Genomic DNA, 16,493 nt, shown 5'->3' with positions numbered 1-16,493 from the left:
TGGCTGCAGGGGCGCCCACCCCACCCAGGGGCCACAGGGAGGGGCTGGCAGCCATGGGAGCAAGCAGGCAGGAGGCCGCCTGCCGCGCTGCCAGTGGTGGTGGGGCCCCTGGCTGTTTTAAATGGCCTGGGAGACGTGGGGGGAAAGGTGGGGCTGAGGCCCATGGTGCCCAGGCATCATGGGCCAATGGAACTTGCCGCCATGCCTATGGCCAGGAGAGGGGTGGCCCTGACGGCCCTGGGGGTGGGTGGGTGAGCAGGGGCAGGGAAAGCTCCTACAACCCTAGGGGTGGAGTCACTCAGTCTGGGCATTGTTACCTGTCCCAGCTGGTGTCATGGGGCTGGAGCAAGGCCCAGGGTCAGGTGTCTCTTGTTCCCAAGGCTCAGTTCCATAGAATGGTCCCTTGTGTGACCTCGGCCCTCGAGCCCCCTCTGACATCCGTGTGCCATGCGCAGGCCGGGCAGCCGCCAGCCCATTCATGGCCAGTTCACCTGCCCCCCGCAGACCGGGCGACCCTTTGGAGCACAAGGCTGCAGACCCCACCCCCCACACCACTGCTCCGTGTGCAGCTGAGCCTTAGTGAGGAGCAGGGCAGGCCTTGATCTCAGCTGGAGCCTCGAGGCCGCCGCGCTAGCAGCGTTTCAGTGGGGCCCACACAGTGACCAATCGCGATGCCCTGCATGCAGCCCATGCCGGGCCTTGGCCAGTGGAGCTAAGGGCCCGTGGCAGAGATGAGTCGCGAGAGGCCAGCCCCGTTCTCTAGCTTGATTTGCTGTTGGTGTGTTAGCTCCTCCAGTGCCCTGACCTTGGCTACGGGCTGGAAGACGCCATCGTGGAGGAGATGAGCAGGCAGCTGAGAGACCACCAGACCGTGGTGCGCTGGTTGGGGCTCAAAGGCCTCCTCAATCTGGTCCGTCTCCCAGAGAAGGTGAGAGGGGAGGAGGGCTGGGGGATAAACCCAGAACCGCAGGGAGCTGCTGCAGGTCTGGGGTCATTGAAACCTTCCCAGGGGGTATGGCCCTGGCCTGGAGTCAGGAGCCCTGGCTTCTATTCCTGGCTCTGCCACTGACCTGCGGGGTGCCCTTGGGCAAGCCCCTGCCTGGCCTTTGTCTGCTGTTCTGCAGGGCAGGGCCTGGCTCCTGCAGGGTGCGTCTCTAGGTGTGTGGAGCATCTGGCACAGCTGGGCCTGATTGTGTCTGGGGTCTCTGTGATCCAAAGAACCCTAGCACTAGAGTAGCAGCAGAGCTGCAGACTCTAGACCCCTAGGGAATGCTGGCGACCCCAGTGATCAGGGACGCTTGGATAGAGCCATTTCACTACAATTAGGAACCATTTTTTCCTACAAATCCCCTTTTAAAGCCTCATAGGTTTTAACTGTTGACGTCACGGCTCTGTCCCGCAGCACTCGCTCCTCTGAAGAGCTCTGAAGGGCCTTTTGCTGCTAAGATCTCATAACAAGTTTGATACCCACAATATAGTGAAGGCAGAGAAAGTCCTTGGGGCTTAAATACACAGATCTGACAGCCTGGTAAAGAGGAGACAATCTGAAGGCAACTCTTGTTAATGATAATTTACTTCGCCTGAGAATAGGGGGTCAGTCCGGTTTATTAAACCCGGACTATGACTAGATCAGACATGGAGAGGGCGTGACTGTAATTCTCTTTGTTACACACCATTCCCATCGTTCCATGCACTTCAGCCTGGTTTTCACTTGCTCGTGGTTCATTTTCCTTTCTGGAACCGGTTAGCCTGTATATGACCTATTTTTTCCCTGATGCCGGTTGAGATTTTGTGGGGCTGTCTTTGAAAGGTTGAAAAACCAAATACAGAAATGACTGAATCTGGCTTTTAGTAACAGACTAACCCTAGAACTAGTGTGCAATATTGGCTCCCTCCCCTAGGCTGGGCTGTAAGGACCAGGATTCAGGAGAACCCAGGTTCGGTTCCTGGCTCCGCCAGACTCCCTAAGTGACTGTGGGCGAGTCACGTAACCTCTCTGTGCCCGAGTTCCATGTCTGTACAATGGGGATAGAAATCCTTCCTTCGTGTGTCTAGCCTGTAAGCTCTAGGGCAGGGACCGTCTCTGACTGTGCCTGGAAAGCCCCCAGCACAAGCCCTTATTGCAGACAGGCCTCGAGGTGCTATTTGAACAATAATACACTTGATTTATTTGGGGTCAACGTGTTGTGTAGAGAACTTCCCACGGATGATATCTGCTAATAAAAACCATCCCCTGAGATCTGGGGTACAAGGAAGCAGCTGCTTATGTTGCAGGTTGCCAGACCCACTGCCCGTGATCTTAGCTGGCTGTGCAAAGGCTTTGAGGCTGTAATATGTCTCTGGAGGCAGGGGCGCTGGAAGACTTTTTATAGTGGAGGTGCTGCACCCCCTTACTCCCTGTCCACACACCCTCCACCACTCGCGCTTTGGTCCGGCGCTGGGCCCGGGCTCCCGGCGGCCGGGGCGGGGGCGGGCGGGGGCACGGGCCCCAAGGCTGGGGCCATAGCTGGGGGTTGGCGCAGGGCCGGCAGCTGGGACCCTGTGTGTGGGGCCAGGAGCAGAGTCCTGCGTAAAACCTGGGAGTGCTGCAGCACCCCCAGCACCCCTAGCTCCCATGCCTCTGTCTGCAGGAGGCAGACATTGTTTTGGAAATGGCTTGTTGGGTCACTGGAGGGTGTTTCGTAAAGCAGCTCCTTGTTTCACACAGGTGGGGAAACTCCAGCGTCTGCTGCCAGATGTCCTGGAGCGACTCCAGGAGGTAGACAGAGCCCTCATCCACAAGGCCATCGCCGTGCTGAAACACCTCCTCGCCGGCATGGACAGGCAGAGCGCCAGCTGCGCGGCTGTGCAAGTGGCTGAGCAACTCCTGCCATTGTTTGATGATGTAAGGCCTGGCAGCTCACAGGAGATCCCATCAAACTGCGGACATGTGAATGGGGGCTAGGGGGTGGGCTAGCAGGGCCTGTGCTATGGTCCTAGCCAGAAAACGGATTGTCATAAATCATGAGCCCATTCCCGCCTTCCTCTCACTCTCCATGAGAGCACATGGCAGAAAGGATGGGAACCCTGGTGTCCCGCAGGCCTACTGACAAGGATGAGGGCAGCCTGGGGACGAGGCTCCCCTTGGGGAAGGACGTGCATTCCTGAGCCTGCATGCAGCGAGGGGCCTCTGCAGCACAGGGTGCTGCAATGCTCTGCTGGCTTCCAGGGTGACAAGTGATGGTACTTTGGTGAAAATCTGCCCTCCTTTCCCTGGCCAGGAATCCTACAGCTGGCCTGTCAGCGCCATAAGGAAATGGCTCTGTCTGTAGGTTCTGCAGCTACCGCCTTTCCTCTCCCCTTCGCTCTCATGGCAGGGCAGCGCCAAACGAGGGGAAAGTTCACCACAGATCTTTTGTACCCACAAACTAGCCCCCGCCGGCGCATTCACCAGACTGATGTTCAGTCCCACACTGGGTGGCGAGATCCAGCAAGCGGGCAGGAGAAAGGGGCCCATCCGTGACTGCCTTCCGGGGTAATGCCCCAGTGGGGGCTCCTGGAGGGACTCCCCAGCTCTCATAACGGTAAATCCTACTCTCAGCCCTCCCGAATTCTGCTGGGACCCTGCCGCTCTTTATTTAGTAGTGGCACAGGCCTGGCTAAAGCTGTTCCCAGGGTCTCCTGGATCCCCAGCTGGCCAAAGGGACAGGGCAGCCTGGACCAAGGATGCAGGATCTCGCCCTGGGCGAGCCCTTTAAACCAAACCCTCTCAGGCCCGGGGAACAGAACAGGTTCTTTATGGGGCAGGGGTTATATCCAAATAGTGTTAATGAACACAACGCCCATTGTTGTCAGAAGTGTGTTGTCAGAGTGCTACCGGTGTGGTGCTCTGCTTTCTCCTTGTTGATATCACTGGCATGCGCGTGTGTTCCTCGGTGTGCTACCCCAGCTCTACAGATAGCTGACACAGCAGACCCGACGAGAACCCCCAACAACCACAGAGTCCAGTAAGATGCAAAGCCACGTCGGCTAGGTTTATTGCACTCGGACACAATTGCAGTTCCCTGTAGGTTTCTTAGCCTAATTCAGGGCATACTAAGAGAAAGTGCCTCTGGCAATGGACCCGGCTCATTGGCGGACTTTCCACTGCCCTCGGCCGGACAAAGGCACCGCCCCAGGATGCATTCTTATACACAGACACAAACAAGTTACACATCACACCTGACGATGAGGTACAACCTCCACGAGCACGGTACAACCTTTCTATGTATTTAGGTGCCCCTTCTACCTTGTACATGTTGGTTCGATCAAAACAACTCTATCCATCATTTTACCCTTTTGCCCCTGTCATTGGGATGGGCCAGCCTGTTCTTTGTTATCTGTGTGGAATGTGCAAGTTTGTGAATGTTCAGTACCTTTTAGATATGTATCAGCCCTTTCCTTGCCAGCTTCTGTGAGCAGGGCCTGCCTCTGGCTCACAGCTTAACTTGACTTTATATTAGCAAAGTCTTGTTCATTACTTTAGTTCAGGCCTCAGGCCTCATACTGGGCCTTTATCATGGCCTGCACTTACTACACCCATCACCAGGGAAAGGCAAACAGGCCTCAACAACTGGAGGGAAGACCAGAGAGGTGGCAGTTCAACATCTGCCTGTGCCCACTGCAGTGCAGCCCTGATGCCCCCATACCCCTCCCATGTGTTTTGTACAGAGCCTGCCCAGCTGTTCTGAGCTGACCCCTCACCCCACCCCAAACCCCTGGAGGCTGGGTGGCTTCCAGTCATGGCTTCCAAGGCCCCCTATCTGGGAGCTCCTGCACATTTACCACCCCTTGGCCCTAGTTAAATTCACCCCAGGTCCCTGAGCATGGCCCAAACAAACACCAATGTAGAAATTTGCCCCCTATGCCTGGCCCCCTTGGCCCGGCTAGAGGGCTGCTGTGGGTCAACACCAGTGTGAGCTGGGCCTGCAAAGTGGGTGGACAAACTACACCCCCCCTTCGCTCTTTGAATCTTTCCTCATCGCTCCCTCTCTGCCGCCCCTGTCCTGACACTGCTCCATCCTGAATGTTTCCTTGGCTGACACAGGCGGGTGCTGATGTCAGTGCACCCAGAGCTGGCTGTGAGAGCCTAGGGGCAGTCTCACCCCAGCTTACTGCCTCCCTGGCCAAGAAGTTACCAGGCCAGCCCTCAGCTGGTGGAAATCTGCATCTCTATTGCCTTCAATGGCGCTATGCCCATGAGACTCTGGCCCCAGTTGTGGCTGTATGGCTGGGGTGAGTTACCAATACCACTGCAGGGCAGACATCTCTGGCACAGTGTGCACTTGCCCTGCTGGATGAGAATGACTGTCACAGTGTCTCCTCCTCCCTATCTCATCTCTTGCAGGTGACCAGCAAGCTCCGGGTGCTCTCCATCACCCTTTTTAAAGACCTGCTGGAGCTTGTAAGGTGGCCCAACCGGAGTGAGATGAAGGAGTATGTGCTCCAGAGCCTGGTCCCACTGCTCCTCCTTGTTCATGATGAGCGTCCCAACGTGTCCCAGGTGAGGCCACGAATTGGAGTCTGCAGCTGAGATAGTTACAGAGCGACCATTTGTTTGGGGGGGGGCAACATGTGACACCCCCCTTTAAAGGGTCTGGCCGGTAGAGGGCAGGTGCTCAGAGCTGTGACAATCAGGCACTCAAAATCACTTGAATGTTGAGTCCAGTAGTGCCATGACCATGGAACCCCACCCAACTGCTGAGTCTTCTCTGCATCCTCTGAGCTCAACACCCCTGCAGCCAGGCTGAGAGATTGGGTGGGGCGAGTGGTCGCCTCCCACTCCTACAGCCACTGGCCTCCGTGACACTCCTGGCTGTGCTTGTGGGAAGAGCACAACCCTGGCCATATCCCTACCAGGAGCAGGGCTACTCAGCCTCCAGATGGTACACAGGACCCAATGTGCCCTTAGCCAAGCGGCCCGGACAGCCCGTACTAGCCATGACATGCCCAAGCCCCTCCCCCCCCATGCCTCTGCACATGCTAGTGCTCATGGCCCCCATCACTTGGGACACAAATGCCACCAGCACTAATGAATTCACCCCATGAGGTGGGGAACTGAGGCGCAGCCTCAAAAATATTGAACCCCCGTGGGCATTAGGCACCTAAATCCCTTTGCAGCCCTGGGCCTAAGCAACTTGCCTGAGTTCCTGCAGGGAGAGCTGGGAATTGAGTCAGGTCTCCAGCCATTGCCTTAGCCACACCGCCGCCCTTCCGTGAGCAGCCAGGGCAGGGAAGCTGCTCAGCACGCACGGCCTCCCTGGCCTCCGGTATCTAGGCGAGTGGCTTCCAGGTCCTGGTACTGTGTCCGGCTCGCCCGGCCCTCTTGTTTTGCAGGTGTGTTGGGACACCCTCAGCAGTGCCGCCCAATTCCTGAGGTGGCACCAGCTCAGTGGCCTCATCCAGCACAAGGAAACCTGGCGAATCTGTGACTGCCTGGTGAGGGAGCCCTCTGGCCATTCACTGCACAGCCCTCGCTGGCAGAAGTGGAGGAATCAGTGGATAGGGCACCCCCGATTGCCTGGCTCTGTGCCCACACTGAGCCCCAGCCGCGGGACCACACCTGGCCCTGGGTGTGGTCCCTCTGCATGATCCTCCCAGCACAGGAAGGAGGGGCAAAAACAGGACGTGCGCTCCACACACCTGGAAGCTGGCCTGTGGGACGGAAAGGCCTTTAATAATCTTGTTCTCCCTTGTTCTGGCTCCTAGGTGAGGCGCTACAATGGGAGAGCTGATGACTTCCTGTGCCAGACCATGGCCTTCCTGCAGAACCCACAGACTCCAGTTAGGGAAGCAGCCATCAGGTTCCTAGGTAACCACAGAGCAGAGGGGTCCCTTTAGCAGAGGGGCTGGATCTGGTCCCAGGCTCTCCTCAGTCCCTGCCAGCAGCGAAGTGACCCTGGGCTCCTGATTCCCTAATGAAGGCGAAGGGGTGTCAGAAACCCACAGGAGCAAGCTCACCCCAAACTGCCCTGATCGGCTGATAGGAGCCCTCTAAGCCCACTGCTCCTCATGCAGTCCTCATTCTCCGCCCCCACCCCACCGTGGGCTCTTGGGAGTGGACCTTCAAGGCGCTGTGCTCTCCTTTGGCAACCAGCCCTGTAGCCATCTCTGGGGACTCGCCCTTTCCCCTGGGGATTCAGGAGCGTGTCCTGGCCAGTGAGGGGCGGGGGAAAGCCGCGGTGCTTGGAGGGTGACAGGCTCTTTAACACCCTCGCTGGGGAGGCGGTGATGTGATGAGCTGTTTGTGTGTGTAGGGCTCACTGCCCGGCAGCTGGACCAGGGGAGCCAGAACAAGTTGAACGCCATCTGCAAGAGTGAGTGGTCCCGCTTTGAGTACTGAGCACTAGGGGGATGAATGGCCCAGGGCTGCAGGGTGGGTTCAATCTCCGATGCCAGCAACGTGGTCACAGGCGAGAGCCACAAGGGGATGCAAAATGTAAATCCCCAACCCCCTGATCAGCTGGCCCCTCACCCTGTCGTGTCTGCTGGTTGGCATGTGCCCAGGCACTTAGCCCTGACCTCAGAGCTGCGGCCTGGTAGATCCCCAAACTGGGCCTTAGCTGGCTGGCCTTCGCAGATGATTGCCCCCCCAAACACAGCCAAAGTGGGGTGCTGCCTCCCCCCTTGCACTCACTAGCCCAGTGTTTGGAGCAGTCACCTCCACGTGGGACACCTGGGGTCAAGCCACTGCTCCAAATGAGGCTGAAGTGACGTCCGGTCACCTACCTCCCTGCTGCGTGTCCAGACCCCTGGGCAGCACAGGGCAGAGCAGCATCTCCACCACATTTGTTCGGGAAAAGGGAAGGGTGGGTGACATAGCTCAGACTCCTCACTCCCAGAGCAGATTCACAGCTGGGCCTCCCAACCGGAGCTAAAGAATGGCTGAGCTCCTCCTCGGCATTTCCTGGAGGGCAGCAGGGCACCTGAAGTTAGGCGGCGCTAACAATGCCCAAGCCCCCTTTGTGACTCTCCCCCTCTCTAGGCCTAAGTGCCCATCTGTGCATTGTGGGGGGAAGGGGGAGGGTAAATACAGGCAGGGATGAGGCTCTCAGATACTGCAGGGATGAGGCAGTCCTAGAAATAGTGAGTGAATGGGGTTCATTGGGACTTCTTGCCTGTGTCTGGAGGCTCCCCCAGCTGTGGAGGCGGCGGGGATGTTGAGTGAGGGTTGCTGGTTGTTCCCGCTAGTCCCCTGCCTCCTGCCACCTGGCCTGCTGCCTCCTTGTCGTGGGCCGAGAGGTACAGAGCTGGCTTGGCCTGCCAGGGCTCTCCAGAGTGCCATGGCTCTGACCTCCATTTCCTTCCTTTCAATCTTAGACCTCAAAGGCTTGCAGCAGGACAGCAAGTCCTCAGTCCGATGCCTGGCTTCTCAGACTATTTTCATCCTGGAGGCCTTCAAGAACCAGCCTCCAGTTTGCTGCGGCCTATGGACATTGGTCCATAGGATAACAACAATGTGCACTGAGGATAGCCCGCTCATTGAAGCTGCCCAGCTGCCCTAGCTCTGGGAAAAGCAAGCCTCCCTTCTCTGGGGCTTGGTGCATCAGAGCCCACCTGGAGCAAGGTGGAACACACGGCTTCTTCCCAATTGGCTGCCTGCCCTGCCCAGCCATGTGAGTAGTTAACTGCTCGATAGCTTTCATCATCATGTACTTTTGACAGGTTTCCATGCACCGTGTTGCATTTACATCCTGCCTCCGTCCCCATTTCCAGTCATGTACGTTTTTGATGCCGTTGGCCATTTTGAAAATTTATTTTGTATTATTTTTCTGTGTTTGGCCGGGGGAAGGTTGTGTGCTTGTGTTTTGACATATTTAGAGAAAAAGTATGAATGAGTAGAAAGAGAGGCTGTAAAGGGTTTGCAGTCCCCCCAGCCCCCACCGTCCGTCCATCTGGGTGGGAGACCACACCTTGCTATGATACTTCCGGTACGGTGGTTCAGGGAAAATTAGCTCAGTGTTAATGGCTCTAGCCTGCAGTCAGGCCAAGTAATGGTAGAGAGTCTGTTTGCCCGGGCCCTCAATCAGGCAGGGCGTCAGTCGAGAAGGGGCTCTGGCCTACAGTCAGGCAGGCAGAGCAGCAGGAGGTCCATTTGCCTGGCCCTTGATCAGGTAGGGCAGCAGTCAAGTAGGGGGCTCTGGCCTACAGTCCGGCAAAGCTGTCACAGTCTAGGGAGGTTAGCTCTCTGGTGGGAATGTCAGGACAACCTCTGGCATCTGGATTCAGGCGGGTGCCAGACCAATTCAGGCCTCCTGACAACCAGGGGAGGCTGCCACTCCTGACGTTGAGGTGGTAGGGGCAGAGGAACTCAGGTCCTCCCATTCCACTGCGCCCCAGCCCAGGACCCTAACAGCGGTGGAGTTGTCCGCCACTGGGTCAGCGGGGAAAGTCCAGCCGCAACACGCTGGCTGGCTTGTAGTCAATAACACAGCCAAACCTAATTCTGCTTCCCATGGCTCCATCCTACACACCCATTCCGTGTGTACATGGGTTCCAGGGTTGTTGTTCGCTTCGCTGGGATAGACAGCTAGTGGCAGCCCCCAGCTCCTCGGAGATCCTGGCGCCTGGCAGCTTTGTCAGCACCTCTGGGTCTCTGTCAGAGAGCGGTCTCCGTTAGGTCTGGGCTCACGCAACGGGGAAGAGACGCCCTGCTCCTCAGGCAGCCCTCCCGACTGAGCTGGAGGACCAGCCTTTATAGTTCCGCTTCCTGTCCCACCCTCTGCTTCCAGCGGGGAGGCCATGCAAGTCCCCGTTCTACCCACCAGGGGGGCGTTCACGGATCCCTCCCTGTCTGTCAGGGCAGGAGACTATGCCCTCTCGCTACAGAGGCCTTAAAGAAAAGGAGTTTTAAAAAAAGAAAGATTGCTTAGGCTTAGAGGAAAAAGGAAAGAAAGGTTATCTTAAATAGAAGAAAGAGGGGAAACTAGAGAAAGCAACAAGAGAGAGGAGTTTGTAAGAACGTAGTAAAAGGTTATTTTTGTTGGGACTAAAAAATTATGAGAGTAAAAAAAATTGAACTCAATTTAAAAAACCAAAGGCTAATTAAATAGAATAGGAAATATAAAGGAAGGTTGAGAAGGTCGGGTGAAAGAACTCACATGGCAGAATAATTAGCGAGAGATTCTGTGTCAGTGACATAGGGCTGTGTAAAGTACAGAAAACAGCAAGAGAGAGAAAGATCCCTTTTTGTTAATAAGCAGAAAACAGAGCTGTGCAAAAGAGAGAAAGATCCTTACCATTTCCCGCCGTTGTTCAGCCATCACAATCGAGCAGCACAGCTTCCGCTGCAAACTCTGCTCTCCCATTCTTGCATCAGTAGCAAATTTCTCCATGTTGTCAGTGCTGGGCTCCAGTGAAAGCTACAGAAGGAAACCATTTCCCGCCTTTTATCAGCCATCTTGAACCGAACAGCTCTCCTACGTTTCATGCCATTTTTCCAGGATTACCCATGCAGGCACCATAGCGCGGCAAGTATGTAGCCCACTCAGATCTCTGCTGCAGTCTTGACCATTGTAAATACCTCACGCATTATCCAGCAATATGTGAAGTTTCTGCAAAATGGGCGAGGTAGCGACAGCGCGATTACTGTACTGATGAGGACATGGACACCTCTGTTCCTAGAAGCACAGCATGCAGCGATTGGGAGATCATGGTGGTGTTGGGCCAGGTTCATGCCGTGGAAGGCCAATTTTGGGCCCAGGAAACAAGCACAGACTGATGGGACCACATAGTTTTGCAGATCTGGGATGATTCCCAGTGGCTGTGAAACTTTCAGATGCGTAGGACCACTTTCAGGAACTTTGTGACTTGCTGTCCCCTGCCCTGAAGCACAAAGACAGCAAAATGAGAGCAGCCTCACAGTTGAGAAGTGCGTGGCGTAGCACTGTGGAAGCTTGCAATGCCCAACAGCTACCAGTCAGTCAGGAATCAGTTTGGAGTGGGCAAATCTACCGTAGGGGCTGCTGTGCTACAAGTAGCCAATGCAATCATTGACCAGCTGCTATCAAGGGTAGTGACTTTGGAAAATGTGCAGACCATTGTGGATGGCTTTAATGCGCTGGGGTTCCCTAACTGCAGTGGGGCGATAGACAGAACGCATATCCCTATCTTGGCCCTGGCACACCGGAGCGGCCAATATGTAAACTGTAAGGGGTACGTTTCCATGGTGCTGCAAGCACTGGTGGATCACAAAGGACATTTCACTGACATCAAGGTGGGATGGCCGGGAAAGTGCATGACGCCAGATCTTCAGGAACTCTGGTCTGTTGGAACAGCTGCAGGAAGGGACTTACTTCCCAGACCAGAAAATTACTGTTGGGGATGTGGAAATGCCTATAGTTATCCTGGGGGACCCAGCCTACCTCTTAATGCCATGGCTCATGAAGTCGTACACAGGCACCCTGGACAGTAGTAAGGAGCAGTTCAACTATAGGCTAAGCAAATGCAGGATGGTGGTCGAATGTGCTTTTGGACGTTTGAAAGAGCGCTGGCGCAGTTTACTGACTTGGTTAGATCTCAGCACAACCAATACTCCAATTGTAATTGCTGCTTGTTGTGTGCTCCACAATATCTGTGAGAGTAAGGGGGAGACGTTTATGGCGGAATGGGAGGTTGAGGCAACTCGCCTGGTGGCCAATTTCGCACAGCCAGAGAACAAGGCGATTAGAAGAGCACAGCAGGGTGCGCTGTGCATCAGAGAAGCTTTGAAAGACAGTTTCATGATTGGCCAGGGTACAGTGTGACACTTGTGTTTGTTTATCTTGAAGTTACCCGCCCCCTATATATATGAAAGGAAATAAAGTCACAATTGTTTAAATACCATTCATTAGTCTTCAGTGCACAACACATGGAGAGAAATCAGAAGGTAAATGGGGAGGAGGGGTTGGGTTATGGGGTGGAGAAGAAGGGAAGGAGAAGTCCAGAACCCAAATCAAAAGCTCACATATGCCAACTTTCTGCTGCTTGGGTGAGCCTCTGGGGTTGAGTGTGGAGTCCCCTTAGCCTCCCCCGTCGTGTTCTTGGGCGTCTGGGTGAGGAGGCTATGGAACTTGGGGAGGAGAGAGGGCAGTTATACAGGGGCAGCAGCGGCAATCTGTGATCTTTCTGCCTTTCCTGCATTAGATCCACCATACAGGGCAGCATGTCAGTTTGCTCCCCCATGAGCTCGACCATAGTGTCCTGCCTGCTCTCATTGCGCGCGTCCCTCCTCTCTTCGTGTTCCTGTAATGCATTACGTGACTGCGCAATTGTTTACCACCACGCATTCAGCGGGGCCCTATCAGTGCTGGAGGACTGCATGAGCTCGGCGAATATGTCGTCCCAAGTTCCTTTTTTCTGCCTTCTAATCTGGACCAGCCTCTTGGATGGAGTAGATTGGGGCTGCGTTGAAACATTTGCACCTGCAGGAGGAGAAAAAGGAAGAGTAGTATTTTAAAAGATACATTTCAGAGAACAAAGGACACACTGTTTCTCAGTGAAACAGGCAATTCATAGTACACAGCACATCACACACAGCCGGGCAACAGAATTCAGCTTGCAGCCAGCCATGGTAAGCCCTAGGGGCACGTGGGGTTCTGTTTCTTCCGCATTCATTTCAATACTTTCAAACTGCTGGGCCCCCTTTCTCATAGCAAGCAATGCCTGGTAGGTTTGCAGTATAAAATGAGGTCCTGCAGGCTCTCTGGGATGATTGCTTCACACAACACACACACACACACACACACACACAGACTCGCACCCACTGCGTGGCTCCGATGAGGCTCTGAGCAGGGATGAGCCCTTTAAACTAAACGCAAACAGCCCAACGTGGCTGTGTTTTCCCCACCCCGCCACCGCATGGCTCCGATCAGGCTCACTCGCCAGAAGTACCTTCTCCAGGATCATGGGAGTGGGGGTGGGGGCTATTGGCTCCTGCATTAAGAATAGTTCCTGGCTAGGGATGAAAATGGATTCCCCACTTGCCGCCTGTGCACTGTCCTCCTCCTCCTCCTCTTCGTCCTCCAATAACTCATCCTCCTCGCTCCGTTCAACTTCCTCCTTGGAGATATCCACGGACAGTGGTGGGGTAGTGGTGTCGTCACCCCCATAACTGCATGCAGCTCACGGTAGAAGCGGCATGTATGCGCGGCTGTGACCCACAGCGCCCATTTGCCTCCCTGGCATTTTGGCACGCTTGCCTGAGCTCCTGATTTTTGTACAACACTGCTCTGTGTCCCTGGAGTAGCCTCTTTCCGTCATGGCCCTGGAGACTTTAGCGTACATATTTGCGTTCTTTTCTTTTTAACGTAGTTCTGCCATAACAGATTTTTCTCCCCAACATTCGATGAAATCCAGTAAATCCCATTCGGACCATTCTGGAGCTCATCTGCGAATCCGACTGCGTGGTCTCTTGTGATGGTGCTCTCTGCATGATTGCCTATGATAGTGGACTGTGCTGCTGGTCACCTGTGCTGCTGGTGACCAAACAGGAAATGAAATTCAAAAGTTCCTGGGGCTTTTCCTGCCCACCTGGCTAGTGCATCAGAGTTGAGAGTGTTGTCCACAGCAGTCACAAGGAAACATTCTGGGATACTTCCCGGAAGCCAATAACTTCGAATTGCATCCACACTACTTTTAATCCGGGATTGCGATCTCAATTTAAGCGCTACTCTACTTGCCAAGGTGAAATACAGAAATTGGATTAAAGAGCCCTTTAAATCGAAGAAACCAGTTTGGTCATGTGGAAGGAATGATTTTTTTTTCTCCAAATTAACTCGGCTAATTCCGAAATAAATGACTAGTGTAGACCAGGCTTGAGAGAGGGAGAGTATAGAAAACAGCAAGAGATCGTTTTTGGTTAGTGAGAGAAGGACAGTATAGAAAGCTGCAGGGAGGGGACACGGGGGAGAGAGAACTTACCCTTGTGGCTGCCTCTGGGAAAAGAGGCTCACAGCCGCCAGCATGGTTATCTCCGCCTCTCGGGATAGCTAGCTAGATAGATGTGGTGATAGATAGATAGATAGATAGATAGATAGATAGATAGATAGATAGATAACCCTATTGGCTTTACGCGCTTTTACATTTGATGTGATTTTTCTCTAATCTCAGCTCCTTGAACTTTTTCATGGTCCAAAGCGAACAACAACCCTGGAACCCATGCACACATGGAATTGGCGTGTAGGAAGGAGCCCAGGGAAGCTGAACTGGGTTCAGATGTATTATTGACTACAAGCCAGCCAGCGTGTTATGGTTGGACTTTCCCTGCTGACCCAGTGGCGGACCACTCCACCGCTGTTAGGGCCCTGAGCTGGGACACAGTGGAACGAGAGGGCCTGGGTTCCTCTACCCCTACCACCCCAACGTCAGGAGTGGCAGCCTCCCCACCTGGTTGTCAGGAGGCCTGAATTGGTCTGGCACCCGCCTGAATCCGGATGCCAGACGGTTGTGCTGACTCTCCCACCAGAGAGCTAACCTCCCCTAGACTGTGACAGCTCTGCCGGACTGTAGGCCAGAGCCCCCCTACTTGACTGCTGCCCTACCCTGATCAAGGGCCAGGCAAATGAACCTCCTGCTGCTCTGCCTGCCTGACTGTAGGCCAGAGCCCTTTCTTGATTGATGCCCTGCCCTGATTGAGGGCCCCGGGCAAACAGACTCTCTACCGTTACTTGGCCTGACTGCAGGCTAGGGCCATTAACACTGAGCTAATTGTCCCCTGAACCAAGGTACCCCCGGAAGTATCGTAGCAAGGGGCATGGTCAAAGGGGCTGACGGCGCCAGAAATGGGGATGGGGTGTGGAAACCTGCCAAAAACTGTTAGGTGATGAAAGCTATCAAATGGTTAACTACTCTGTAACGGGCCGGTGTGGCTCCTCCTCCCTGGGAGGGTTGAGCCCCGGACACCGGAAGGGGCGGGGCTACAGAACAGTGAGCCCGCCCCTCAGAGGGTCAGGCGGTGACCCAGAAGTATAAAAGCCGGCCATCCGAGCTCAGTCAGAGCCCAGCCACCGCCGGGAGCAAACCTGCCCGAGGAAGCTCGTGACTGGGAAGACACTGGGGCCCAGAGCAGTTGCCCGGACTGGCCGGAGCTTCCCCTCACTCGCTACCGGGAGGACCCGCCGGAGCTTCCCCGCACCACCTACGACGAGGAGCCACCAGAGACTTCCCCTCTCCGCTGTTGTTACCCCGAGAAACCCCCGGAGCAGCACTGGCCGGACTTCCCCGAGGAACTGCCGGATCTACCCCCCACCCGGGCTGCGAGTAGCCCATGCTGTGGGACTTCCCGGGAGTGGACGCCGCGGACCAGGTAGGCCCAGAGGGAGAAATTGGAAGTGGCCCGGGGGCAGCTGACCCTAGTCAGGCTGCAGATCAACCCATACCCATGTCAGTGTGTTGCGGTGAGGATCCCCACTGACCGTCAGCCGTGGTAGCCGCTGCCTAGGACCCCGGGTCGGGACGCAGTGGAGTGAATGGGCCTGCGTCCCCCCTGCCACCCCACTGATGGGTGGCAGTTTTCCCCCTCACCCCAGTGCTCAGCCCCTGCCCCAAAGGGCCTGAGCCTCCTAGACTGTTTGCTGCTCAGCCCCTGCACCAAAGGGCCTGGGCCTGCTGAACTATTTGTACTGTTGCTCAGCCCCTGCAGCAAAGGGCCTGGGCCTTCTTGAACTCTTTGTGTCGCTGCCCCGCCCCTGCACCAGAGGGCCTGGGCTTGCTTGAACTCTTTGTGTTGTGGCCCAGCCCTTGCAAAAGAGGGTCTGGGCCTCCCCAAACTGTTGCATATTGTTGCTCAGCCTTGCAACAGAAGGCCTGAGCCCTAATTGACTCGTGTATTGTTGCTCAGTGTAACGGGCCGGTGTGGCTCCCCTCCTCCCCTGGGAGGGTTGAGTCCCGGACACCCACGTTTACAGTTGGTACCAGAAGTGGGGAGTCGAACCCTTGCCTCTGTGAGAAGGGGCCGATAGGTGAGTGGTGATTCACCCCCTTCCTAGCCAGGAACATGGATATGCAACGGCTGTTCCAGCTGCTGGTGGAGAGCCAGGAGCGGCAGCAGGCAGCCCAGCAGCAGCAGCAGCATGCCGCCCAGCTGGAGCAACAGCAGCAAGGAGATGCCGCCCAGCTCCAGCAACAGCAGCAGCAGCACGCAGCTCAGCTGGAGCAGCAGCAGCAGCTAGTACAGCAGCTGGGGAACCAGCTGCAGCACCTCATGGGCCCCACACCCCGCCCCGCCGACTGGCCAGCGGGGGAGGGCACTGGGGGGGGGACATGTTCGGCTGCCCCCCTGCGCCTGACCAAGATGGGCCCGGACGACGACCCCGAGGCCTTCTTGGTCATGTCTGAGCATGTGGCCCTTGTCGTGGGGTGGGCCCGAGACCAATGGGCCACTCTTTTGGCCCCGTATTTGATTGGGACGGCCCAAGCAGCCTACTGCGGACTGGCGACAGAAGAGGCCAGAGACTATGACCGAGTAAAAGCTGCGATCCTGGACACTTTGGATGTCA

General features: G+C 55.7%; 2 protein-coding genes across 2 annotated transcripts in view; both read left to right on the top strand.

The window, feature by feature from the left end:
• Nucleotides 1-8,522, top strand: part of LOC120394974 (maestro heat-like repeat-containing protein family member 7) — a 132,213-nt gene extending 123,691 nt beyond the window's left edge. Inside the window, exons 17-23 of the mRNA XM_039519142.1 lie at nt 788-928; nt 2,708-2,884; nt 5,366-5,521; nt 6,355-6,456; nt 6,727-6,829; nt 7,275-7,334; nt 8,338-8,522. Coding sequence (XP_039375076.1) covers nt 788-928; nt 2,708-2,884; nt 5,366-5,521; nt 6,355-6,456; nt 6,727-6,829; nt 7,275-7,334; nt 8,338-8,522 — 924 coding nt within the window. The remainder of the gene's footprint in view (nt 1-787; nt 929-2,707; nt 2,885-5,365; nt 5,522-6,354; nt 6,457-6,726; nt 6,830-7,274; nt 7,335-8,337) is intronic.
• Nucleotides 1-16,493, top strand: part of LOC120394975 (maestro heat-like repeat-containing protein family member 7) — a 174,197-nt gene that overhangs the window by 30,363 nt on the left and 127,341 nt on the right. The gene's annotated exons all lie outside the window — the stretch shown is intronic.

Source organism: Mauremys reevesii, unplaced genomic scaffold, assembly GCF_016161935.1.
Source record: "Mauremys reevesii isolate NIE-2019 unplaced genomic scaffold, ASM1616193v1 Contig86, whole genome shotgun sequence".
Lineage (NCBI taxonomy): Eukaryota > Metazoa > Chordata > Testudines > Geoemydidae > Mauremys > Mauremys reevesii.
The sequence above is the reverse complement of the archived record's forward strand: the minus strand, read 5'-3'. Positions and strand labels throughout refer to the sequence as shown.